The following is a 19,392-nucleotide window of genomic DNA, read 5'->3' on the forward strand; positions in this document are numbered from 1 at the left end:
GGAGAAAGGACACAACAAAGTTGAGCCCCACCATCCCTCGTGTTTGGCCTGAAGGCAGTTTTAGACTGTCGCACAGAGAGGGAAAACCAAAAAGAAGTACAGTCATCACAGTGAACTAAGGAGACAGAAATCAGAGTTCAAAACTATGGACTTGGGTTAAATTTACAGGCCTGGGCAAAGAGGGAAGAAAATTGTGCAGAAAAAGAGCTCTATAAATCTGCAAGGGGTGACCTCAAGTCTTTGGAAAAGTATAAAGTTTTGCATCGGTCGATGACACTTCACAAGATCTGGCAAGGAACAGTTACTGGCGACAGAAAAACTACCAGGAAGGACACAGCTGCTAGGAAGCTGGAACTGAACAACCCTAGTGCACATGCAGGACTGGAGGCACTGAGATAAGACTGGAGGGAAGAAGCTTTGGGTAGCTCCCCATGTGTTAAGCAGAGACCCCAGACAGTCTAGGTAAATTGAATCTGCCCTTAGAGAAAAGGGCAGATTGGATTTATTTATTTTTTATTGATCTATTTTTTCAGATTTCTAAATTTTTTCAGACGTAAAGTCCTGCAAAGATAAGCAGGTCTCTTAAGAAACAAAACAAACAAACAAATAAAACACAAACAAAACAAAACAAAAAAACAAGCTGTTAGACAAGTAAATCAACTACCTGTGAGAACCAGACATTCTAATTTTAAAACATTAGTTTTAAAAATTCAGACACTCAATGATGCAGCATATGTAATATCAGCATATGATTAAAAAACAACAATAAAAAGCAAAAAACGAACAAAATAAATGCCATAATCAGAAGAAAAATCAGCCAAAATAAACACCCCAATAAACCCCAGAATCAGAATTGACAAATATGATGGAATTGGAAAATAAACATTTAAAATGAGTATTATCGGGGCGCCTGGGTAGCTCATTCTGTTGAGCGACTGACTTCAGCTCAGGTCATGATCTTGCAGTTCACAGGTTCGGGCCCACCTCAGGCTATGTGCTGACAGCTTGCTCAGATCCTGGAGCTTGCTTTGGATTCTGTGTGTCCTTCTCTTTCTGCCCCTACCCCTTTCGTGCTCTGTCTCTGTCTCTCAATAATAAGTAAATGTTAAAAAAAATAAATAAAATAAAATGAGTATTATCTATATTTCTGTTGAATTAAAAAAACAGATGACAAAACGAGGAGAAATAAAATAAGAGAAAACAAACAAGGAGGCAAACCATAAGAGACTCTTCAGTACAGAGAACAACTGAGGGTTGCTGGATGGGAGGTGAGTGGGGGGATGGGCTAAATGGGTGATGGCAATTAATGAGCACTGGGTGTTGTATGTAAGTGATGAATCTGATTTGCACTCCTGAAACAAATACTACACTATATGTGAACTAACTTAAACTTAAATAAAATCTTGGAAGAAAAAAAAACCAAATAAGAAATATTAATAGGGCTGTTTTTATGGAGGAATGAAAATAAAAATACCGAAAAATGCAATTCTGAAATTTAAAACCCTGCAGATTAAATATCAAAAAAGAAATGATAGTGGAAACTAGAAACTACCCAGATTGAAACACACAAAGAAAGGATGAAATAAAAATGAGAATCTCAGTCATCTTTGGGACAACCTGGAGTGATCCATACTAAATTTAACAGGACTACTAGAAGAAAAGGAAAGGATGAATAAATGAAAAAGTGAACAAAACATATTTGAAGAAATAATGGCTATTTTTTGCAAATTAAATTAAAAATATAAACTCATAGAACCAAGAAGTTTAAAAATTTTTTTTAATTTTTAATTTTTGAGAGACACTGAATGTGAATGGGAGAGGGGCAGAGAGAGGGAGACATAGAATCTGAAACAAGCTCCAGGCTCCGAGCTGTCAGCACAAAGCCCAATGCGGGGCTCAAATCATGAGCCATGAGATCATGACCTGAGCCATAGTCAGACGTTTAACCGATGGAGCCGCGCAGGTAACTCCAGAACCAAGAAGTTTAAAAAACTGTAACTAAGATGAATTCAAATGAAACCACACCAAGAAAATGGTAAATTTCAACAGACACTCATTACTCATTACATATATATATATATATATATATATATATATATATATATATATATGCATGGGAATTATATATAACTTTCATCAAACCAAAAATAGAAGATTACTCTCTCACACAAATAAAAGTCAGCTACCAAAAAACACCTACAAATAACATCATATTGAACATATAAAACATATAAAAACTGAATGCCTCTTTTCTAAGTTAGGAAACACTGCAAGTATGGTCACTCTGGTAACTTCTACTATTCATGGTAGTGGAGGTCTAAGAGAGTGACAGAAGCAGAAAAAAAAAGTCAAAGGCATACAGTGTGGAAAGGAGGGAGTAAAAGTGAGTTTACATATGGGTGACACGATTAACTATGTAGAAAATTCAAAGGAACATAAAAGACAAAATAAACAGAAACCCTATTTAATCAGTGAATTTGGAAGTCAGAAGACTAAGATTAAAACATAAAAATCAATTAACTCATTTCTATGTCCTATCAATGAACAACTGAAAAGTGAAATTTTCAAAATACCATTACAATAGCAATAAAAACAAAACATTTAGGGGTAAATTTCACATGTGTGTGAGACCTGTACACAGAAAACTAAAAAAAAAAAAAAAAAAAGAAAAAAGCTGAGGAAAATCAATGATAACTAAATAAACTGAGAGGTAAATAATGTTCATAGGTTGGAAATCTCAGTACTGTTAAGATTTCAATTCTCCCCCAAATCGGTTAATAAATTTAATACAATTCTAATCAAATCCCAGCAGGCTCTAACATAGAAATTCACAAGATGATACTAAAATCTATAGACAAATAGGTCAACCTTTGAAAAGAAAAAGGAGGAAGACAATAGTTGTGACTTCATCACTTACTTTAAAGCTATTGGTCAAGAGAAAGTATTATTGGACTCAAGATAGACAAACATTGATAGAACAGAGAATGCAGAAACAAACCCACACTCAGAATTGAGTTTTTAGGCTAAGTTGTCAATACAATTCTATAAAAAAGGGAGAGATTTTTCAGATGAGGTTAGAACAACTGATTTCTAGGTGGAAAACAAAACAAACATGAAGCCTTAATCCACACCTCACAGTATAAAAAAATATTTGAAATGAAGCATAGGCCTAAGTAGAAAAAAAAAATAAAGAGTTTTAAAAATCAAAGAATGCTAATATAGGATTTAGAAGTACTAACTGTAACAGGAGGAATTAATAAAATGGGTTTCATCAAATATTTTAAAATTCTGATTATCAAAAATAAAATGAATGCATAATATTCACAAAATATTCACAAAGTCACACACACACACACACACACACACACACACACACACACACATCATTAACAAATAACCCAAAACCAAAATGGGCTGAAGATTTTAATGGATACTTCACAAAAGGAAGAACTATTGATTAATGGTAACTAAGTCCATAAAAGAGTAGTTAGGGTCGCCTGGGCGGCTCAGTCAGTTAAGCGTCCCACTTTTGATTTCTGCTTAGGTCATGATCTTACAGTCCTGAGATCGAGCTTCATGTCAAGCTTCACGTCAAGCTTCATGACAGTGTGGAGCTTGATTGAGATTCTCTCTCTCCCTCTCTCTCTCTCTGTCCCTCCCGAACTTACATGCATAGTGCCCTCTCTCTCTCAAAATAAATAAATAAAAATACTTTTTAAAAAGACTTTAAAATTAAGTGTTCAACATCATTAGTCTCTGAAAATGCAAATTAAAAATATACTGTGATACCAGTACCTATTTACTACCATAGCTAAAACTGAAAGGTCTGACAACTCCAAGATGTGGTAAGAATGCAGAACACTTGGAATTTATATTCATTGCTAGTGAAAGTATAAAATGGTACAGCCTTTTTGGAAATAGGTTTGGAAGTTTCTCATAAAGTTCAACACACATATAGCCTTAGTCCATACCTGTCTCCTCTATAAAACAACTCCATGTTTAACACATTTACATTAGCTGTGACTCCTTTAATACTTGGCTAGAACTGACTAGATGAACTTGCGCTGTCCAAAGAGCTATTACATCTAAAGATCTATCCCAGAGCCCTTCCTGTCATCTTTTTGATGAAAGACATAGAATGCTTTGTCAATGAATCCAGAGAAGGATCCTTACATATAATGTATGAATGTGAGCACAGGTATCACCTCTGAACTGCAGCATTACCTGGCCCAGAACAGAAGCCAAGTAACAAACCCATAACACCTCTGGTACCACTGGCTAGACACAGATTATCTGTAATACTGATGTAATTTCAGCATAGATATTCCAGTCTAGTGGACGTCCTTGTACTTGTCATTTCACGTCCCTGATGCCATTCAGACATAACCATTCAGAGCATGGCTTTCTGTGGACGGGAGCTACTCCCCTACCTCTGGCAGGCTGACTTCTGGATCACTCCTAGACTGAACATGCTTTCCATTGACTGTTTAATCCTATCTATCTGACAATAAGTGATTGATTTATGTCATCCTCTATAATTGTTTCCCAAAATGCATGCTTCAGAAAATGAGTCCCATAAAATTCTCCATTCTCCAGGAATCTGAAGTCAAATATATTTGAAAAAAAATCCTGCCTCCTATATTCCAACCCCCTGGTATATTCATGCCAAATGTGAACACATGAAAGTCACTAACGGGCCCTTGACTGAAGGAACTTGATTGATTTTGTTTAATCTAGCCTTTAATGATACTTTATGTACTATGAAAACTTGTCGAATAACACCTGTGAAAATTTTGTGGAAATAATAAGTAGACTTAACATTTGTTGAGCACCGAATATATTTGTATAAAGGCCAGTAGTCATGCTGAGTACTTTAAAACAACCTTATGAGACAGTGGATCATCTGCCTAGTTTAAAGAAATTGAAGGTCAGAGGTTAAGTGATTTTTTTTCAAGGTCACAGAGTTAGGATGCACGGAAACGAAGATTCCAACACAGGCTCTCTGAATCTAGAGTACAAATATTGAATTACAGTACATAAAGAGTCCCAGCAGTGTTCTTAGGAATGAACTGCAGGAAACTGCCTTATATTAGTTGGTTGAATATTGTTGTTTTACACTGCCTTCTGGGGCACAGGAGAAATTAACTATCCAGAGCCAATCCACTGAGACTTCTTAAGAGCCACATATACTCCAGGACTTTGCTTTCTACTTTCTAGATTGCAATGACATGTTAAGGGGAAATTTGCTTTTGCATCAGCTTTAGAAAAAGGTTTAAATCCCATTGCAAAATGTAAGAATTATGCATTAACTTCTTTTTTGTTTTACTTTTGGTATAGATATTATAGGCTCTATGTGAGACTAGATTCCACAATGATTCTGAATGACATGACTGCACGCGTGATGAATCATCATGATCCTTCTCTAGATCACTGGAAAACATGCTTGAAGGGATTCACTGTCTGAGGTTCTGTGTTAGTTGGGAGACCCAAAGATAACTTTAGACACACTCTATTTCAGTAGCAACAGCTCACACAAGAGAGCATTACCATTTTTACTTGTTGTAGAGGAAATTAGTAATATGAACATAGAAATCCTTTCACATTTTATTAAGTCATTGTTTACATAATTTTCATTTTAGCAATTGTGGCTGGTGGTCTATTGTAAACCTGTTTGAATACTGTTACATAGTATGTGAAATGATCATTTAAAAACTATGTTTTTGAGAAGAAATATTTTATATCTTACTTAACTACTTGAATATAATTAGATGGTTGCTATTTTTAATGTTTCATTATTATAGAGAATGCTTCTAAGAATAGCAATGGGTACATAATTCTCTTTCTGTTATTTGTTGAGGAAAAATTCCAAAAGTATTAAGTCATATGATATGGTCATTTTTAAGACCTTTGAACTCTGCCATTAGTGATTTCTAAAGGGGTCTTTACAATTCACCAACAATATGTGACTCTACCAGTTTTATTATATCTTTGGCAGTTTTAAACATTTTCTTTATTTTTCATTTTCCATGACTGTAGTGATAAAAAATTATGCCTCATTTTCACAATCACACGGATTTTTTTAAGTCACAATTGGGCACTAAGTTACTAAGGGTCTAGGAAATAATATTTTGTGTATCTTCACATAGATGAAAATATTCCTTCCAGAATTTTCAATTCATCTTTAATTCCTTACTATATGCCAGATGTGTTAGGAGCTGGAGCACTGACTTCTCAATTTTTCTTTTTTTCCTTATTCACCACAACGTTACTTTTCGGAGTTCACGGACTCAACCGCTGAGTGCATCCATTACCTTTCTGTTTCACCTTGGCTGGCTTGTCAACCTCCCCTTTGGCATTTCTAGCATGACACACGTAGTTGCGCTTGAGATCCTCAGCAGTAACTTTTTTGATGCTCAAAATCTGAGTTCTTGTTTCATCTTCTGTTTGAGTCAAACTTACACTAGAAACAGGGGAAAGAAAATCAAAGCATGATTGAGCCTGCAGGGCCATGGGCTGTCTGTGAATCAGACAAGTAGACAACCATAGAGCCCCTAGGTGAAGGCAGACAGAATGCCCACAGGCTGTGTTGCCTGTGATCTAAAGGTTACAAAGAGAGAATAACTTCTAGATTCCAATACCATTCCTTTTCTTAAGTTTACTTACTTATTTTGAGAAAGAAGGAGAGGGAGAGCATGCACATGAGTGGGAGAGGGGCAGAGCGAGAGAGGAAGAGAAAGAATATAAGCACAGAGCCCAACGCAGGGCTCAATCCCACAAACCGTGAGGTCATGACCTGAGTCGCAACCAAGAGTTGGATGCTCACCTGAGACACCCAAGTGTCCCTCCAATACCATTCTTTACATTCTACACCACACACAATCCCAGTGTCTAGATCAAACCTCATTGTTGGTAACATACTATAGATCTCTCTTCAAAGCAAAAGGTCTCCTTCCTGCAAACTTCTGAGACAGATTCTGTATCAGAGTAGAGAGAAGCTTCTAAGGCTAGATCCATTTGGGTTTTGATACAAATTTATCACTTACTGGCTATATACTTTGGGCACAGTAAGTAATCTTTCCAAGTCTCACATTTCTTCTTTGAAAGAAAGGTAAATAGTAACACCTACACAGTCCATTACATGTATTAACTTACTCAAGAACTGTGAGGCTTGAGTATATCAATGCGTAAGGATCAGAACAACGCTGAATAAACATTCATACAAGTTATTATGAGCATCCACACCAATAGTTCATGCACTTCAGGAATTCCCGAAGCTTGAATTTTGAACACAGGTAGAATATTTCAGTCAAAATGCTGAAACCCCATGGGTTCAATCCTAACATATTAAAAGGAGAAACTTCTCAAAGCAAGTAAGGTTCTGAAAAATAAATACCTCTATATCTCCATGTCAGAGATCAAGTGCTTTGGGTCCACAATGAAGACCTAAAATCCCTTGGAACTACTTGCTACAAAGAGAAAACAAAGTCTCTTCCTACAGATGACATCCAGGTCCTCCTTCCAATAATGCTTACCATCAGTCATGAGAGCTTGGTCAAGGCTTACGATGGGTTTAGCCTAAACTGAACTGCACTGCTCCACCATAGGCACTGAGTTGTGCTGCAATAGCAGCAAGGAAGAACAGCATGACTTTCATTATCATTTGTCCATCATTATTATGAGGATAGAAAGCACAATGTTCAGAATTCCTGAAATGATCAGTAATTCTCCCTTTGTGCCTCCAGCTACATCTTTAATCGGTTCCTTCTGAAAAAACTGCTCTCATTTCAGGTGGAGGCTCTTTCTGTACCTTTAAAGATGCTCTGCTTCTCTAACATCCAGGCACTGCACATGCTGTTCCTTTTACCAGGAACATTCTTTCTATTTCTTTACCTCGTTTATATCTACTCATCCTTCCAATCTTTATGTAGGTACTATACCATCTGAGAAGCACTGCCTAATCTTCTAAAACGGACTAGAGCTTCTGATAACCTTTAATACTTACCAGTCAGTGCATTTATCACAATATATTGAAATTTCTGCTCTATCACTCCTCCTCCAATAAAATCTACTCAGTTAGGGACTAACTATCTTGCATAGCATCTGCTATAATGTAGACATTTTATAACTTCTGAGGAAAGTCTGAGTTTTCGTTCAGGAAGAACGTATCTTTTGATTTCTAGAAGTTCAAGTAGCCAAAGATCTATTTGTACATCACGTTAAGGCCTGAAGGTTTTAAAACTACTTTGTCATGTAACTGGTCAGCTGCTCATTTTTATTTATTATTGTCCTGAACCAATTGTTATCTTGCAGTTGTCTCCTTCATTTCTGGAAGAATCTTTTGTCTTAAAGACCCATATTTTTCTCCTTGCCAACCCAACCCCCTTCAAAAAAAAGTTGTCTTTATTTGGAATTAAAATGGGGGTGCCTGGGTGACTTAGTCAGTTAGTGTCTGACTTTGGCTCAGGTCATGATCTTGTGGTTCATGAGTTTGAGCTCAGCAATGGGCTCTCTGCTGTCAGTGTGGAGCTCTGTCTTCCTCTCCCTTTGCCGCTTCCCTGCTCATGTTCTCTCTCTAAAAAATAAATATTTTTTAAAAAAGAAATAAAACAACTCAGCTTATTAAGAATAAAATTTAAAGAATGTATTTAGTCAATATTAAAAAAAATAATTATCTATTACAAGTGTGACATGCATGCTACAGGAGTTAAGAAGGAGGAGGAAGAAGATAGGAAATACATGCTTACTGCAAGAGAAGAAACACACAGTTTACCTGAGGCACAAATACAGAGGCCTAGACTCAAGACTTGGGAAAGGAAAGAGTAGGGCCACACTGACCAGCTCTCATGCATCCAGAGCCCTATAATGTACCTTTCATGCCTGTGGGCTATGCATCCCATCTACTGTGAAGGGAGGGTCATGAAACTGCGGTTATCCGAAGATATCTGGATCTCAGATTGCAAATCCAGAAACCCTGCTCTGGAACGCAGCCCTGAAGGACTTGAAAATCCTGCTGATTTTCGGTAACGATGGGCAAGAGTCAGGGTTGTTACTTTCAATGATTCGTGCACATCAGAGGGCGTTCGTCTGAGGGACAAGTGTCGGTCACCCCTTGTCTGAGCCAACAGTACCTTTCATTAATAGTTACATCAATGTTGGTGTCATCTGGCTTCTTTCCATCAATGGTCCACCAAACCTCATTGCGGGCATCCATCAGGAAAGTAAAATAGACCGTACAGGGGATGAGCAGCTCCTCACCTAAAAGAACAAGTTAACCCATCAGGGCGTACCCTTCACATGGCTCCACTGGCTCCACTCTGTGATGCATCCGAAGCTAGAAAAGTGTACCTAAAACTCGACTTCTAAGTAATTTTCAAGTGGCCTGTCTCAGTAACGTACCATACTTCATTATAAAATAAACAAACCAAGCAAAGCGGTCCAGCAGTTTTATACAAAACTTCCAGAATGACCATCTTTTTATACAATCCATGTACCATGACAGCATTTGTTCAAAGAGGCTCTGACAACATACTTTGTAGCCCTAAACTTCCATGCACTACTCTGGTCCTTTATTTCCCTCATACACCGTGACTGAGGAGAGATTCTCCAGATCATTGGAGCTTGGCCCAGAAAATAAAGGGTAATGCCAACACTGAGGGGCAGGTCAGATCAGGCTATCAGGGTGTAGTCAATAAGTTTAAATATCATTTCCACATATATATAATGAATATTTATATATTTGTAAATATTAGTATCGATGAAAAACATCCTCCGCTATCATTCTGAGATGGAGGTCGGGGGGACCCCTAGGCAGAAAATGATAACAATGAGAGACAAAGACTAGCAGCATACTTACTAAGAACTTTATATAACTCACTGTGCTAAATATTTATACTTATTAGTGGTCTCATTTAATTTTAACAAGATACTGTGGGGTATTTTTAAAATTCACATTTTACAGATGTGCAAATTAATGCTTAAAGATGTTAAATGCCATTCCTAGACGAAATTATTAAAAAGTGGTCAACCAGAATTTGACCCGGAATGACTTCCATTCCAGTTTTCTCAGGACAGCCCTGTTCTATGCCTGTTTTCCTGGTTATTTGTTGTTGTTATCAGCTGCTTTCGCTCTCAGAAAGTGTTTAGGTTGAGATGACAAATTATATTGTCATCCAAATTTGAACTCAGGTTTGTCTCACTGAGTGATCCTACTCCATCCCCTCTTCTAGTGCATGGTTCTTACGCCTTCCCCATCAGTTTCTATTTTAATATGCAGGAAGGTAACGTGAACATAGAATTTGCAACCATATGATAGGTGGAGGTAGAAGAAACACACTAGATCATTTGTCAGGGTTTACTTGATAGCAGGAAGAATGTTCATATTACCATACAAAGCCACTGCGAATTCTAGGAAATGTGGTCTATTTGGGGTTGGCAGATCTCTTAGTGTGTTGTTCCTTGTTTGTTTATTTGTTTATTTTTTTATAGACAGCTCACTATCTGAAACCTTATCTTAATTTTAGGAGGGCATCATTGTTCTCTACCTACATTTGATTATAACCTCGGTTATCTTTAATACATTAAAAAATATGTTCTTTTATACCTTTCATTGGTTTGGAGTGAATTTATTGCAAAGGATACAATATAGAAAATCATAACATTTTCTATAGTTTTCAGTTTAACTGTGGGAGGCTTTGAGCCAGAAGAATGAATAACAAATTATGCCTTTTTCAGATGGTCACAGAAGATTTTTGTCCAGAATGGAAAATTATGAAAACTAAAAGCAGCCCCAGACAGCCACAGGGACAGGAAACACCCAAGAGTGTTCTGATCAAGCTGTTACCAGGTCTACCAATTGTTACCCATTAAATTCAGTCTTGCCTCCGAGTCCCTGCCCCTGCCCCTCCTCAGCAGAGTAGAAACTTAAAGGAAGTCTTGTACTCCTATTGAAGTCTTGGCAAATGCAAAGCCTGTGCAAGCTAGAGTGTGCATCACACAGAAATCACTAATCAGGAGAGGGGAGCCACTGCAGAGGAAGAAGGGAGCAGCGGCAGAGGGAGAGAAGCTGAGAATCCCAGAGACTCCCAAAAGATGGACAGAGGAGCGAATCCCCAGAGCTGCCTGCCTTTCTGACACCATTTAAGTTCACGTCATGTTGTTTCCTTACAATAGCCCTCTATTCTCATGCTTTAACTTAAATGCCATTTTATTCCTTGTAATTAAGGGAATCTAACTGAAATTAAGAGGCACAGCTATAATTACCCGGTTCTTTCTCGTAGACTATAAGATCATTGGGTGAATAGATCTGAGGAGGCAATGCGTCCTTCGGGGAGCCTGTGTTTGAGAGGAAGAGACAAAAGGGAGATGATGTTAAATCGTGTAGCCCATAACTCTCATAACCCATTTCCAAGATCTGCTCTTTTGTAACCTTTTGCCAAACTTCCTGGCATCGTTTGTTAATACTTCCTGACAGGGCCCACAACTCAATATACAGTAAATTACAACATTTCATTCATTTAAAACAAGCAAAGAGACAAACATAAAATACTACATAGCCTCCATGTTTCAGGACAGAAGATTTAACCAGTGTTTTTGTTTTCCAAAGCTTACATGAAATACACTTCTCATACCATAAAATAAATTGCTTTCATGGCTCAACTCAATTGTTTCTTTCCTACATATTTCTCTAGAACATGCCCAGAGTGTCTAACATGGGACGTGGCTAAATAAGTAAGTATTAAGTGAACAAATACATAAATGGAAAATTCAAAATCACAATTATGAAGCCATCACATAAGTCTACCTGATGTCTGTATCAGTTGACTGTTCATTCCTAGGATCACTGCTCTTTATAATACTCTATATTTCTAAATTGAAAGAACAACACTGCCAAGGGCTTTAATAGTGTAGTGTTTAAAGTAAAGGTTTCAAAGATTTAACAACCAGGGTTCTTATCTTTAGTTGGTCATATACTAACCATATGACTCTGGGTTTTTACTTAATCTTTAAAAAGCTAATTTTCCTCACCTCTAAAATGAGGATAATTAAACTCACTGCACAGGTTCATTATAAGGATTAAATTAAATCATGCATATTAAATTAAGTCATGCATATTAAAGAATCCTACTGGTATATAATAAGTACTCAATACTTCACAGCTTTAAAAAACAAACTTGTGTTTTGCTTGAAAGTTAGATAAGAACCCCGCCTCACATCAGCATCTGTCAACTTCTCTGTTTATAAATAAAGGTGACCAAGCATGTCTATTCTCCACTTTCCAAAAAGGGATACATTTAAGAATCTAGATCAGACATAATTGCCAAGACGAATTTATGATTAGGTTATTTATTTGGCTTTTAAAGTCCATTCATGTTAAGTTCTCTTTTTTCTTAATGTTTATTTACTTATTTTGAGAGAGAGCAAGAGACTGCGAGTGCGGGAGGGGCAGAGAGGAGAGACAGGCTCCGCACTGTCAGCACAGAACCCAATATGGGGCTTGAACTCACGAACAGTGAGATCATGACCTGAGCTGAAATCAAGGGTCAGTCAACTGAGCAACCCTGGTACCCTCATTCATGTTAAGTTCTAAATTTAGTCTAATTTTCTACTGAATTAGTTCTCAGCTTGGAATTATTCTAAAAGTAGGAAGACGAAGAGGAGGGGTGATTACAAAATTTTTCAATTTGAATTTTATTTGCACTATTATGTTAAGCTTTTAAAAATGATCCTAAATTATGTCAAACTACTAGAGAAGGCCCTGAAACAAGAATAAGAAATCTGGGATTGGGTACCACTTCTTCCACTAACTCACAAAGCATCTCTAAACAGGTTACTTTGTTGTTGTTTTTTAATGTTTATTTATTTATTTTGAGAGAGAGAGAGAGAGAGAGAGAGAGAGAGAGAGAATCCTAGGCATGGAGCCTGCCTAGAACACAATGCTCGATCTCACCACCTTGAGATCACGACCTGAGCATATATCAAGAGTGAGACACTGAACCCAGGTGCCCCATAAATAGGTCGCTTTGTGTCGTTGGGTCTCAACGTTTCTATCTTTGAAAAGATGGGGTATGAAACATTTTCACTCTGATATGCTCTCATTTTTAACACCACAGGCACAGTGTATTCAGGGCTCTCCCCTAATTGCCACCTATCCTGACACTCATTCTCTCAATTTCTGGATTTGATAGGAGTCTTCAGACTATGTCTGGACACTGTCCTTTCCACTTTTCTAATTTCCCACCACCTGTTCCTCAGGGCAAAGCAATGGTTGACCGTGCCAGCAAGCAGCTCCAGCCACAACCGTTTGAGTAGATAGAAAGACAGAGCTTATTTAATTCAAACACAACACTTGTTTTTGACAACAATATTAACTACTATTTATTGAGTTTCCACTGTTTGCCTGGAATTGAATCGACTTAATATATATTAGTTCTAATATTCCTAACTATACTGAATGTGAGGTTCTCTTAGTCCCAGAGGATAGATAAGGAGACTGAGACCCCGATCAAAGGCATTTTGCTAATAAATGGCAAGCATACAAGTTGAACACAGATTCATCTGGCATAGTTTTCACTCCCCATTCAGTCATATAGACCAATGATTCATGAAGGACACTGATAGGTATTGAATGGCTACTCTGTACGTGGAATTATTGTGGCTCCAACACAGTGAACAAAGAGACAAACCTCTTTTGTTATAGGATCTACATACTTGTTTGTAATACACTATCAAGAGGCAAAACAAAATGACTGCATTCTTTCTGTGCACTTAATATAAAACCATGCTTACCTACCACCTTCACAGTCAGAGTCCTAGTGAGATGGAAGGTACGCCCGTTTTCTGGATATGTAACCACACAGGTGTAATCTCCATTGTTTGAAACCAAGGCTATGAGAAAGCTCAGGTTCATGCCTTCAGGTACTACGTTATTAAAGTTCTGTATTTTATGGCAGCCCTAGAAGAAGGAAAAGAAAAGCCATTCAGTATTGAGACACATGCATGGAAAATATCCACACCCATCTAATTTTGCACAGGACACTCAAATATCTATGCTGGCTGCATCTTTTACAAACTATTTTGGTCAAGTATTTGATGATACATTGTATTTTCTGCAAAATATCATTATATTTTCTGCAAAATGAAAACAGGAAATCTAAACTGAGATGTGAATTCAAAAGCATCGATTTCCAGTCTCAGGATCAGTATTTAAGTTTTGGAAATCCCAATTAGAAATTAAGTTAGGTTAAAGTTTTGAAAAACAACTAAGGCAACTTAAGAAAATGCATCTGATGATATTTAAGAAACACTTATTTTTCATATCTTCATTGATTCACTGATTACATTAATTTAAGAATCCAGTCAGTCTGATAATTCAGGCTTAGTTTAGGTGTCTGCTTTGGCATTCTTTTTTTTTTTCCTTTTAAATTTTTTGAAAGAGAGAGAGAGAATCCCAAGCAGACTCCATGCTCAAAGCAGAGTCCAATGCAGGGTTCAATCTCATGACAATGGTGATACCCTGGCCTGAGCAGAAATCAAGAATTGAATGCTTAACCAACTGAGCCACCCAGGTGCCCCTGTGGTTTTGGCATTCTTGATTACTCTGTTGAATCATTCTATCAGTCGCTTCCAAACTTTTTAATGTTTTCCTTCTACTTATTTTCTGTATTTGATTTTTTTTTATAATCCAATATTACAGGCTTCAGAATCTAAAACTAAAAGATATTTTATGAGTCTGACCAAGAGCTAAGCTTATTTCTACTCCAACTTATAGTTTCCTATACTTCTGTTAATTTTTAAAAATTTGAGATAGAAATAGCTCATTCAACATAACTAGAATCCTGTGTTGGCTCTCTGATTCCCACTAATTGACTTAATTTTTTTTAAGAAAAAAAAATACAGGGTGACTGAGTGGTTCAATCAGTTAAGCATCAGACCTCAGATCAGTTCATGATCTCATGGTTCATGAGTTCGAGCTCCACGTTGGGCTCTGTGTTGACAGTTCAGACCCTGGAGCCTGCTTGGGATTCTGTGTCTGTGTCTCTGTCTCTCTTTGCCCCTCCCCTGCTCATACTCTCTCTCTCACTCTCAAAAATAAATAAGCATTAAAAAAAAACCAATGAAAAAAACACAGCATCTGTGACCAAATTATTTGTTGAACACTTACTTTTTGAAAAACGTTGTTTTCTTTAATAAAATAAAATCAATAATCTGTGACAAAATGGACTGGGTTATATCTAAGGTTTTTTAGTTCTTGAAGATTCTGGGAAGCAATTATTGGTTTGTAGTTTAGATTTACTGTATTCACATATTTAGATTTGATTCTTGAATACTTAAGGTTTTCTTAACATCAGTTCCTGGAGCTTGTGTTTTGAAATATGATGGTTACACTAAGTGGTGTATTTTGTAATTCGTTGTCACAGGAACTACGTCTTTGAAGAATATCACTAAACTTTTGATTCATGGAAATAATCAAGAAAAAGCTGTTAGACATTTAGTTATTTTCTGAATGCAATTTATCCTGTTTTGATAAACAGTGTTTCTAGACATCTGTCCCATCAGCAAAATATTTCAATGCTCTTAGGTTATCACAAAGCATAGGCCACAGAGACCTGTACTCTTATAATGAATTTATGTCGCATTTGGTTTAAATTGAATTTAGACAATCTATAGAACTCTATTTGATTTTTGTGGCACCTTTCATTTAAACAGCTCAAAGCTATTTTCTTCTCTCATTTGTTAGCTTAGCTGTTCTTAAATCCACAAGATGTAGACAGATCAGACTGAATATGCTCTAGTTTTACAGGTGGAAAAAAATGAGACAGATAAGGAGATATTCCAGATAATACAAAGCAAAGCAAACACTCATTTTTCCATACAGAAGAACAAAAATTCTCACTAGCTTTATAACTAAGAATGAACACCTCTCCTTGGGAGTTAGTTGAGGCTGTAAAAATTACACTAAGACATGTATTGACATGTACTCTATTACCTCATCTAATCCAAGTATGAAACACTCTTATGCCCATTTTCTAGAGGAGGATATAAAGAAAGGCCTAGAAAGGTTAATTGATTGCCAATGTCATACAGCTAGGTAGTGTCAGAGCTAAAATTTAAATCTAGACCTATCTGCTTTGAGGCCTTTGCTTTGAACACCACCGGCCCTGTCTCCCTACTCTGGTTCTGCACACATGCCACACCTGGTCACTCCCCGGGTTAACAGTGTACTATGGCTCTATCTAAATGAGGTTGATTCCCACGAATAGTGAGAAACTGTAAAAGTGCACTGTTCAGGATAAGAAGTTAACAACTATGGGGCACCTGGGTGGCTCAGTTGGTTAAACTTCCAACTTCAGCAGAGGTCATGATCTCATGGTTCATGAGTTCAGGCCCCACATCAGGCTCTTCTGTGCTGCCTCAGAGCCTGAAGCCTGCTTCAGATTCTGTATCTCCTTCTCTCTCTACCTCTTCCCCCACTCATACTCTATCTGTCTCAAAAACTAAATAAACATTACAAAAATTAGAAAAAAAGAAGTTAACAACTAGTACTGAACTGGTTAGTAGCACTTCCTAAGAATGTAGTAAAAGAAACATTTATTTTTTTGATTCTCCAGTATCATTTATGTAAAAAATTTAAAAACACATTGTTTCAGGAATCATAGTATGAGCTACAAATATGAAGAAATGCTTCTAACTCAAAGTCTTTTCATTCATTCACTCATTAATCCATTCCCCTTGAGCATTAATCATAACCACATGTGAGGTTCTGAGAATACAGCATTGAATAAAACAAAGGATTAGCTCTTACGGACTTATCATGAACAGAGAAATAGAATCAGTCACATCTGTATAGCAAGGAAACTGGCACAAAACAGGTGTGTGTTGCTCTCTTCCTAGGTCTCTCTTTTTCTTCATCTTATTTAAACTCATGAACATGAACTTGAAATTTGGGATGCATACACTTAAGGGTATTCAATGGGTCTGTATGTTAAGGGTATAAGTATGCTTTATCATGAGTTCTTTTCTTCGTTCCATAAAGGTTAAAAATGTTGGTCAGGGACAGGTTTTCCTTAGAGCTTCTTTGTCTAGGAAAACATTTTGAATTAAGGAATATTCCGTAAAAATCAATGGGAACGTTTGGGGTGTAATCTATTATTCAGAAAGAGCCAACCATCCAAATATTTTCAATGAGCTAGTTTTAACCAAAAGAAATAAAAAGCCATTTCAAGGTTCTTAGACCTATAGCATGTTAGAAAAGGAAATGAAAGAAATATTTTACATTCTAAATGTGCCTGTGGATAGTAGGGGTACCTTTGGGGCATTGCTGAATTATAAATAACCATCAACTTTAGCCTGTAGTGTGTGATGAACACTCTATTGCTAATATGCAGATGTATCTCTGGACCCTCTGATACACGCACCTGAAATGCAGGATATTTTCAAACCTAATAAACTATTCCTAAAAATAAATCCTACAGATTTCAAAATCATTTATTTCAAATCCAGGGGAAAAATATATGAACAAGAATATAAAAGTATCCAGAGAATAAAAAACCATGTTTCCAAATACAATAAATGGCTAACGGTAAGCTGATTTCCACTGTGAGCAAACACTTGTCTGAGGAGAAAACAAGTCATCCACTTAGTTGACCAGTCAGTTCCTCATTTTGAATTAAAAAGAGAGAAGTTAGACAGAAGAATGCATAGTGGTGGCCATGGCAACCTACCACAACGTATAGGTAAAGAACAGCATAAGAAGTGACTTTGAGATTTTGAGAGGAAATAGATTATGTGCTGAAGTGCAGGGTGTGAATTGAGGGATGTTGCAACTAAAAGGGGACAGACACATCCATTTAACCAACCTACAATTTTTTAAGAACTGTATGAGGGCACAAGAATGGTGAAGATACAGTTCCTAACCTCTAGGCATACAGTCTAAGGGAGAATCACAACAAATGCTGTAAAAAGCATATCGAGGTAGGGGAGTGGGGGGAAAATTATTAAAAACTCCATAGAGAAGGAAAATGTGGGCTGGATTCTTAAAGGGTTAAGTAGAATGTTACCAGCTCTGTGGGAGGAAGGGAGATATGGGAGATACCACTCCAGGGACAGGGAAAAGCATGAACAAATCCTCTCTGCTCTTACAGCATTTGCCTTCTGTGTTAGTCATTCACCAGTGTTATTGTAATGATCTCTTTTCATGTGTATTTCTTCCTCTAAAAAATTACTCTTAGGGGCAGTAGAGGGGGTAGATGAGTGCTGTATCTGCATGGGCAACAACTTGCCCAATGCTTGGCATGTGGTGAACTTGCAATACATTTACACAATACATTTGTGTTGCATGGTCAAAAATATGAATGAGAGAAGCAAGCTCAAGACGTGGAGTTGCAAGTTCAAGTGGTATGCAAATGAGAATAAGAAGATGAATACAAGGAATATGAAACATGGGATGGGTGAGCTGCAGGATGGGCAGAAAGCCTGCAAGTGACAATACAAAGAGTTTAACTGAGATATAATGGGTTAGGGATATCTACCGACATTTTTGCATCCAGGATTAAGCTGGTATGAAATGAATCATTCTTGTTCACAAAATTTTATAAGAGTTCTATACTGGAGTCACTTCCAACAAACGGAACTATGTCATCCATTATTTACCCAACAAATATTTACAAAATCCTTCCCACGAGACAGGTACTGTTTTAGGAGATGGGCATACACACAGTGGAGGGTAAAAACAGAAATGGCCCTTATTCCCATAGAATTTTCCAGTCCAGTCTAATTCATTCAGGCATTTAATCAATTCCTAAATACAAAGTACACTGGTTCTGTTTTGTGCTGTGTGCATGTGATTCAAGGGACAGAAAGAGAGAGGTCACTACCTAGGACAGAAGAGAGAAGTGCAGTCATCATAGTAACAAAGATGAGGTATAATTTAAGTGCTGTCAAAATACAGAGTGGGTGATTCATTCAGCCTAAGTCAGTGTCAGGGCTTCACAGATATGTGAACTGGGTTTAGGTTTAAAGGATGTAACATAATTCCCCAGAATCCCTGAAACTATATGTAAAATGCTGTGTGTATATATAGGGATATATAGAATTAAATGTGTATGGCTTGGAAAGAAAATATGATACCTATGTCCTTTATACCAAAGGTTAAAAATCATTATATGGGGACTGTAGAGAAAGCAAAGAGATAAAGAACAAATCAAACTAAGATGTCAGATCAAACTGAAACAAGCACCTTAAAAACAAAGTCTATTACATAGTCCTTGGACTGATTTAACAATACATACCATGCCAACAAGAGGGCCAAGCCTGGCACTCTTTCAGAAATGTGCTTTCCTGGTGGTACTTTGTCAGAAGAGGCGAAAGTTTTTCAATTTTCTGAGACATTTATAA

The 19,392-nt window shown here is 37.0% G+C and overlaps 1 protein-coding gene across 4 annotated transcripts in view; it reads right to left on the bottom strand.

The window, feature by feature from the left end:
* The window catches only part of IL1RAP (interleukin 1 receptor accessory protein), a 144,485-nt gene that overhangs the window by 28,916 nt on the left and 96,177 nt on the right, over positions 1–19,392 (bottom strand). For all 4 annotated transcript variants that reach the window (XR_003908709.1, XR_003908710.1, XM_029939635.1 and 1 more), the window contains exons 5-8: positions 13,786–13,951; positions 11,260–11,331; positions 9,129–9,255; positions 6,312–6,460 (exon numbers count right to left, since the gene is read on the bottom strand). Coding sequence is in view for 2 of the 4 variants with exons in the window: in XM_029939635.1 (XP_029795495.1) it covers positions 6,312–6,460; positions 9,129–9,255; positions 11,260–11,331; positions 13,786–13,951 (514 nt within the window). In the remaining 2 variants the exon portion in view is untranslated. The remainder of the gene's footprint in view (positions 1–6,311; positions 6,461–9,128; positions 9,256–11,259; positions 11,332–13,785; positions 13,952–19,392) is intronic.

The sequence above is a fragment of the Suricata suricatta genome, chromosome 5 (assembly GCF_006229205.1).
Source record: "Suricata suricatta isolate VVHF042 chromosome 5, meerkat_22Aug2017_6uvM2_HiC, whole genome shotgun sequence".
Lineage (NCBI taxonomy): Eukaryota > Metazoa > Chordata > Mammalia > Carnivora > Herpestidae > Suricata > Suricata suricatta.